Raw genomic sequence first — 9,132 nt, 5'->3', positions numbered from 1 at the left:
TACTATGATTATTTATTTTTAATTATAATAATTAACCGTAATTAAATATTAATAAACTACTCATAGGGAATGACCTTCAAGAGGAAGATAAAGAAAACAATGTGATTTCAAGATCTTCTTCTCACTTAAGCACACGACAAGAATCTAAAAATAGTGAGTAAATTAATGTCAGAAAACTCATGACAAAATGAATATTCATTTCATAATTCTTTCACTGAGCTATCTAACATGTGCATATGGAATTATAATGATTCCATGCTTAGAGAACCCAGTACTCACTGTATCTCCAGTTTGCAGAAATCATGTGTTGTTAATCGTACTATTTATTATTTTAAAGAAACATTTTTTAGTATTTCCTGTTGTTTGTGATAAAATATTTAAAAAATAAATAAATTCAAATGAAAAAAGAGACAATATTAATTAACAGCGTTACGTGTTGGAAATTAAAAAAATATTTAAGAGTATCTGATTGCACGCCGTAAAAAATGGATACTAAAAAAATTGCGATTATAACTTTTTAATACTTAAATCAGTAAGGTGAAATGGAAAATGCAATAATTGCAATTATTTTGTGATGGGATGTAACCATCAGCAAACTGGCAGAGCATGTGTGAATTTGTAGCTTTCAGAAGACCCTTCCATAAAGCATATAAGAAACAAAGTCTCACATGCAGAACCACATCAACGAATGATCCATGTTTCTCTTTTTTATACTTCCGTCCAATAATACCATTTCGTTTTATTTTCAAATAATTAGGTATGCGTTCTAAATTAATATCTCTGATTTTCAGCAGATATTTTGGTATATTAATAGATTCCAAAGTTTTCTTTTTTGCATTAAATTTAGGTTTTCAGCAAAGAAATATTTACCATCCTTGAATGGGGACTTTACATTAAATTAATTAAAGAGAGACATTTAATATTTATTATTGATGGGATAAATTGACTCATGCACCGAAATATTTGGTCAAAAGATATTCTTAATTTTATGGCTAAATTATCTTTTTTTGCCCCTATGTTATAGTGAAAATGCCAAAAAAGAAAAATATATGTTGGGAAAATTTGATTAACATAGGGAGAAAAATACAACATTTAATACCATTCATATACTTGTATAACAATGCTGCATTTTCAAACTTACTGAGGTGCTCCAGCGGATCGCTAGCACCATCACATAAAGGTAGGTGGGACGGCATTCTGCAATGAGCTGGAAGTTCATTGGTCATCACTTTCTCGCTAAAAGGGATTTCCTTCCTCAGGAAAGGGGCCCATTCACTTCTTGTCTTAGCTCCATCATCTCCTAATTGACGACTTGCCATGTATCTAGAAACACGTAGTTGGTTTCTAATATGCTTATATCGACAGCTAGGTCTTGCTCGTCCTATTGGAATGCCGAAAGTGGTGCTGGAATCAATCCTTCACGGCCTTGTCCTTTTGATGAAAACCAGGCATGCTGGAGTTGTGCAATTTACATACTCCTTCGTCTAAGACTAGTAACAGAAACATTGGTGAAGTAGGAACGGGTGACTTGCGAAAGGTTGTGCTAAGGGCAGCAACAATGATCCTATTTATGCACTCGTCAGAGGATGAGTTGGCTTCAATGAGTGGAGTTGATAGGCCAAAAATACTGGGTGTAGTGTCAGAGCACCAAATGTTGTTCCTCCTGTGGCCCCACAACTACGCCTCCAGCAGGGGGAACGATGTTCCCTCAAAGGATATATCCATTATCCCCTCTGTCATCTAAGCTAGCCATTTCCACATCTTTAGCCAAATTTTTCACTGATTGAGTCAAAGATGCATACCAAACTTCAATAGCATCAAACTAATTGAAGGATCTTTTGAAAATTTAAGATAATTGAAAGGCAACATACAAAACAGGAGTTGGCACTATGATGTATATAAGTTAGTAAAAGTTTTGGAAAGAGCAAAATAGAAAAATCCAAGTAAACATAAAATTTATTGAACTTATTCTGTGAAATTCTTGTGGAGGATGATAAAAATATTAAAAGATTATGATGAGGGGGTTTTTTATCTTTGGACGAATATACCCTTCACATTAAATTGGGGAACCATTATGGAAAGATCTCAGAATCCCACATAATGCTCAAATGGAGAGATTTGCGGCTGCCATAACAGTGGTTAGCTACGATTTTGGGCATAACTGGAGCTCCCAGACCCGGATATTGGCTCTCACCAAAATTATCTTTTGGAAACATATAAGAACAGCAAATGCCAGTTTGAGAGGGTAAGTTTTCACTTAATATCAGACGTATACACTTTTCTATCATCGGATATCTCTGATCTAGGAACTGACTTGATCGTCGGAGAGCCATAGCCGGGATTACACCCGGCCGGCTTAACCGTTTCCTTTTGTTCTCAGGGATCGCGTTTCGGGAGCCGAGGTCGGATCGCGGATCAAGAGTTCGATCATCGAGTGAACTCGACCAAATCTCCCTAAGCATTTTCATCTGGCGCCGTCTGTGGGAACGACATATTCTGAGAACATGGAAGGAGAGTCAGGGAGGAACATCCTAGGCTTGGATACCACGATAGGAACCGCCGAACCCGTAGTTCAACTTACGAAAACTGAATTACAACAATTAATGGAAGAAGCGGGGAGAAAGGCCATTGTCGCGTATGAGCGAAGGATCGCTGCTCCGGCTGAAGGAGAAGGGGTAAGGAGAAGGCTATTTGGAGAAAAGGAACAAGATAGAACGTCAGGTGCCCATAGAAGGGACAGAAGCAAGCACCAGCCCTCGGAAGTTGGATCTAGTAGCCGAGACAGGAGCCATGCCCGGGGACCGGTAATCTCGCGCGCGGAGGTTGACAACGTATCGAAACAGATAGAGAAATTAGGAAAGCAGATTGACGAACTGAAGAAGAGGGGGGAAATAGTATCCCAGCACCGAAATTCGCCATTCTGTAATCACATCTTGACAGAGACTGTAGCTCCGAACTTCAGAATGCCGGACCTGTCGAGATATGATGGAATGAAAGACCCCACAGAGCACCTCGCAGCATTCGATATGGTGATGAACCTCTATGGGCAGTCAGGTCCAATAAACGCTAAATTATTTATCACGACTCTGACAGGAAAAGCCCAGGAGTGGTTCACAAACTTGCCACCGGGAAGCGTGGAATCCCTCGAGCAGCTCATACAGAAATTCTCTTTCCATTTTGCCAGTAAAAGGAAGCAGAAACGATCGGCGACACATCTGTTCACCATAAGACAGCGAAATGACGAGCCTTTAAAGAACTTCATGGGACGTTTCAATAACGAAACGCTGGAGGTACCAGATCTACGGATAGATATGATGATCAGCATACTGATCCACGGGTTGAAGAAGGGAGCATTTGCTTCTGCGTTAGCACGGGACCCCCCATCTGATGTGGAACAACTCATGAATCTGGCGCAGAAATATATAGACGAGGAAGAAATGAACGCCATGAAGGATGGCGAGTGGAGGGGCGAGTATGGAAGAGATCGGGGATATGACATTAAGAATGATAAGCGATCAAGGCATGATCGAAACAAAGAGCCCCACTACTCACAGAAGTATAATAAATACACCCCACTCAACACAACTAGGGCTAAGGCGCTGCTCATGGTAGAAAGGAAGGATGTACTCAGATGGCCGAAACCCACGAGAGCTACCCCGGCAAAGAAAAATTCGAGCAAGTACTGTAGATTCCACCGTGAAAGAGGGCATGACACGGAGGAATGTTACCAGCTTAAGGACGAGATCGAGCGGCTAATCCGCCAAGGATATTTCAAAGATTTGATATCCAAAGACTATCAAAGCAGAGGACGACACAGCAAATCCCGAAGCCCATTAAGACATGAAGGAGGAGTCGTTGCAGGGCAAACTGCCCGGGAGAACGCGCCTGTGAAAGGCATCATACATATGATAGCAGGAGGATCTGAGATGGGACACTCGAGCAGAGCAAAGAAGAAGGCAGAACGGAGAACGAGTACTCTGATGAGCCGACAGGTAATGAATATATCCCCAGAATTAGAAATTAGCTTTGGCGCTCAGGATATAAAAGGAAAGACCGGTGACGGTAATGACCCCATGGTGATTAAGATGGACATAGCCAACTTCACTGTCCATAAAGTCTTGGTTGACAACGGAAGTTCTGCTGATATAATTTTGAAGGAAGTCTTAATCAAAATGGGGTTGGCAGACGCCAGGTTGGAGGCTGTGAGCTCGCCATTGGTAGGCTTCGGAGGCAGTGAAGTGGATTCGTTGGGGACAATTGAACTACCTGTTTCCCTTGGAGACGAACCCAGAAGAAGGACTCTCAAGGTAAAATTTCTGGTGGTCAACACCCCCTTTGCTTATAATGTCATTTTGGGAAGACCTGGCTTGAACATTTTCAGGGCCATTGTATCCACATACCATTTAAAAATGAAATTCCCTACACATGCCGGAGTTGGGGAGGTCGCATGCGATCAAGGAGAAGCCAGAAGGTGCTACAACCTCTCCTTAAGGAAGGATGCGACGGATAGAAAGAGGAAGCTGGATGAAACTTTCATCAAGAACGAGGAGAGAATAGAATCGATGGATGAACACAAAGAGATCGAGTTGGTACAAGGGGATCCATCCAAAACAACGAAGATTGGGGCTAGCATGGAAAAGAACCTCGAGCTAATGATGGTCGCCTTCTTGCGTCGCAATGCGGACATGTTTGCCTGGAGTGCCTCCGATTTTAAAGGTATTAATCCCGAAATTATTGTCCACCGATTGAACTTAGACCCAAAGGCACAGCCCATACAACAGAGAAAAAGAGCATTCGGATCCGAGAAAAATGCGATCATTAAGGAGGAAGTGGATAAGCTGTTGAAAGCAGGATACGTTTCTGAGGTCCATTATACAGACTGGTTGTCGAACGTAGTAGTGGTGCCAAAGGCCGCAGGGAAATGGAGGATGTGCACCGATTTTACAGACTTGAACAGAGCGTGCCCCAAAGACCCTTTCCCATTGCCCAGGATCGACCAGTTGGTAGATGCGACCGCCGGGTACGAGTTGTTTTCGATGATGGATGCCTACCAGGGTTACCATCAGATCCGCATGGCTAAGGAGGACCGCACAAAGACATCGTTCGTAACTGAACAAGGTATATTTTGTTATAACGTAATGCCGTTCGGTCTGAAAAATGCAGGTGCAACATATCAAAGGCTCGTTAACAGAATGTTCAGAGAACAGATCGGAAAAACAATGGAGGTCTACGTGGACGATATGTTAGTTAAAAGCCGACACTCGGAGAAACACTTGCAGGACCTCGAAGCAAGCTTTGCCGTCATGCGATCATACGGAATGAAGCTCAATCCAACAAAATGCACATTCGGGGTCGGAGGGGGCAAGTTCTTGGGATATATGGTGAGCAGCCGAGGGATAGAGGCCAATCCAGAGAAAATCAAAGCAATCCTCGAGCTAAAGTCACCAACTTCGATAAAAGACGTACAGAAGTTAACGGGTAAGATCGCATCCCTTAACCGATTTATTTCAAAGTCAGCAGATAGAAATTTACCTTTCTTTAAAGTATTAAGAAAACCCAAGGATTTCCAATGGTCAAAAGAATGCGAGGATGCTTTTAACCAACTCAAGGGTTACTTGAGGACGCCACCACTATTAGCAAATCCCCGACCTGGAGACATTTTGTATCTATACTTAGCAGTGTCGGAACATGCTGTGAGTTCGGTACTGGTGAGGGAAGAGAATAAAGTCCAGAACCCAGTATACTATGTCAGCAAAATGCTGCAGGGAGCGGAAATGAGGTACAGCTTAGTCGAAAAATTCGTTCTTGCACTAGTAACGTCGGCTCGCAGGTTACGACCGTATTTTCAATCACATAAGATCGTCGTATTAACAAATCAACCGCTCAAGAGCATTTTGTCGCGACCGGAGGTCTCAGGGAGATTAGTGAAATGGGCTGTAGAACTGGGTGAACACGATATAGAATATCATGCCAGAAACTCGGAGAGGGCTCAGGTACTTGCTGACTTTGTAATGGAACTGACAAACATGCCTGCTCTGGATGTCAAGCCGTGGATGTTGCATGTAGACGGATCGTCGAATACTAGCAACGGGGGAGCTGGGATCCTGATACAAGGGCCAGGAGAGGTTGAAATCGAGGTCGCAGCCAGACTCTCGTTTCATGCCACCAACAACGAAGCCGAGTACGAAGCCCTAATCTTAGGATTAGAGCTGGCTCATGCAGCAGGAGCAAGAACTTTAGAAGTATACACTGACTCGCAGTTAGTAGCAATGCAGATCGAGGGGAATTACGAAGCAAAGGAGCAGACAATGTCGATGTACCTGAAGAAGTCAAAATCTCTGATCGAGCGTTTCGATAAATGCACGGTCCAACAAATACCAAGAGGAGAAAACGATAGAGCTGATTCACTTTCTAAATTTGGAGCCTCATTGTCGGGCATAAAGAACCGCAGTATAACAGTGATGGTGAAAGACAGACCAGCGATCGCTGAGGTCGATATATATACGGTAGACCAACCTTGTACGTGGAAGGACGAGCTAACGCTCTATCTCAAGGAGGGGATTCTTCCCAAAAATCCCTCGCATGCAAAAAATTTGAGGTTAAAGGCCACCAGATTCACAATGGTCGAATCTGAACTATACAAGAGAACGGCGGACGGACCCCTACTAAAATGCTTGAATGACGAACAAGCGGGATACGTACTGAAAGAGATACACGAAGGAAGTTGCGGCAACCATTCGGGCGCCAGGTCGTTAGCTCAGAAGGTCGCACGTCAAGGGTATTTCTGGCCTACACTGATGAAGGATGCGAAAAGGCTAGTACAAAGATGCGAAAGCTGTCAGAGGTTCTCCGCCCGGATGCATTCCCCGGCTACACCAATGGAACCATTACAGGTCGCTTGCCCGTTCGATCAGTGGGGGATCGATATAATGGGGCCTTTCCCCCCTGCGAGGGCACAAAAGAAATTTATCATACTCGCGGTCGAGTACTTTTCTAAGTGGGTAGAGGCCGAAGCAGTGGCAAGAATAACGGAAAAAGGGATGATCGATTTTATTTGGAAGAATATCATATGTCGATTCGGGATGCCCAGAGCTATCGTATCAGATAACGGCACACAATTCCAGGGGAAAGAAATTGCGAGCTGGTTGAAAGAGTTAAAAATCCAACAAAACTTCACATCGGTGGGCCATCCTCAATCGAACGGGCAGACAGAGGTGACCAACAGGACTATACTCCAACACTTAAAGACTCGTATTAATTCAAAAGGATCGTGGGAAGAAGAACTACCGGGGGTATTATGGGCTTACAGGACGACCCCGAGGTCGTCTACAGGTGAAAGTCCCTTTTGTCTTGTTTATGGTTCTGAAGCTATTCTTCCTGCAGAAATCGGCGAGGAAACCCATTGGATCGCAAGTTACGACCCTGCGGCGAACAACCAAGCACGTGCGTTCGACCTAACGGTGATCGAAGAAAATAGGGATGACGCCCTAGCTAAAATACTCCACCACAAAGGCCTAATGATGAGAAGGTACAACAAAAAACTTCGACCCAGGGAGCTCCAAGTGGGGGATCTGGTCCTTAAAAAAGCTGAAGTCTCTAAACACGTCGGGAAGCTGGACCCTGAATGGGAGGGCCCCTTTAAGGTGGTCGAAATACGGAGGAAGGGTGCTTACCTACTGCAAGATTCTCAAGGACGTCTTCTCAAGCGACCATGGAACATACGAAACTTGAGAAAATTCTATGCATAATCCAGCCTGAGAAAGGCTGTCAGTAGTGCGATCATAGATGCCTGGGAAAGGCCAAATAATGTATGAAGTTTAGTTACTGTACCCCCATTAGCCTGGAAAAGGCTCATTAAACCATATTAAATAATATGATCGCATTTTTCTTATATAGACCTGAGAAAGGCGCTACCAATCAATGCGATAATATTAACTCAAACCTGAAAAAGGTTTTCTAAAACGATCATATCAGCAAAAGCACTTGCAGTGATGAAAGCACTAAAGTCTAGTGTTTTAATAGATATGGTGCTTAAAACCAGGGATTATACAAAAAGAACTACGATCAAATTGTTCAAGACATAAAGCTACATATTTTCAATGACATCTAACAGTGAAGCAAATTCATCTTCTTTGGGCGAAGCAGCAGGGTCCTCGGGGAATGGGCGCAGGTTACCATCAAGGCTAGGGTCAAGCTTGGCGAGATCAAAACCAGGTACAAAGCCTTTCAATGTCGAAACTTGAGCTTTGCATCTATCAAAACCTTGTACCAGGTAGTCTGCAGCCCTAATCTCTAAAGCAGTATCAAAAGACGGAGCTCAGATAAAATCACGAGCACCGGAAAGTCGAGCCTCCCGAATACGAGCAGAGAACTCGTCGGAACTCAAGAACTCGGCTCGACCATCAATCTTTCCAGCTGCGTGCCCAGCTGCAAAGCCAGCCTCTCTCCCCAACTCAGTAGCCTTAGACACCTCGGCGGCCATCTTTTCCTCCAACTCCTTGTTACGGGCCTCCAGGACTGCACGTTGGGCTTCCGAATTTTCTGCTCGAGCGGTAGCCTCCTCGACCTTGAGGCGCATCTCACTACTGGAACGTTCAGCCACTAATTGATTCCTTCGAAACCCGGCACACTTCAAAGAGAGTCCCCGAACGAGATTGGAAGCCTGGACACGATCGCGTTAGGAAAGAATCTAACAGGGGGGCAGCAAATGATATTTACATGAACTAGTCATCATTCAGGGGGTAATTACCTGAATTAGCGAGTGGGCAGCATGTTCTTCCAGTCGAGTAAAAGGGCTCTGGAGCAAGGCCGCCTGATCGCGTGGTAAACACGAAGCGTTGAATAGTTCCCATGATACTTGCCCAGAATGTGAACCAAGGACAGTGCTGTTGGGAGAGACATTCCAATTTGGAACGAATCTTTCTTCGACCGGTGGAGGCATAAGGTGATTCGGAGCACGGAGATCCTCGCGAGCTTTCTTCCAGCAGTCGGAAACGTCATTAAACATTTCCATACCTCTGCGATCATCAAGGGTTGTAGACACGGAGTGACCCAGAGCCAGGGACTGAGATCGGCTCCTCGTATTGGGACCCACCAGGCTCTTACCTCTCCTCCGCCTCCGGGGCAACAGGC

The 9,132-nt window shown here is 44.2% G+C and overlaps 1 protein-coding gene across 1 annotated transcript; it reads left to right on the top strand.

Annotated features, from left to right (window-relative positions):
- Positions 1–2,504: 2,504 nt before the first annotated feature.
- Positions 2,505–7,748, top strand: LOC105167749 (uncharacterized). Its single transcript, XM_011087567.2, has one exon. It carries the CDS (start codon positions 2,505–2,507, stop codon positions 7,746–7,748), a length of 5,244 nt encoding a protein of 1,747 aa, XP_011085869.2.
- The last annotated feature ends 1,384 nt before the right edge of the window (positions 7,749–9,132 follow it).

The sequence above is a fragment of the Sesamum indicum genome, linkage group LG7 (genome assembly GCF_026168435.1).
Source record: "Sesamum indicum cultivar Baizhima isolate 11 linkage group LG7, ASM2616843v1, whole genome shotgun sequence".
In the NCBI taxonomy this organism is placed as follows: Eukaryota; Viridiplantae; Streptophyta; class Magnoliopsida; order Lamiales; family Pedaliaceae; genus Sesamum; species Sesamum indicum.
This window is presented reverse-complemented; position numbering and strand designations above follow the sequence as displayed.

Excerpts from the sequence above, each read along its gene's own strand:
- LOC105167749 (XM_011087567.2), top strand. The coding sequence starts at position 2,505 with ATGGAAGGAGAGTCAGGGAGGAACATCCTAGGCTTGGATACCACGATA.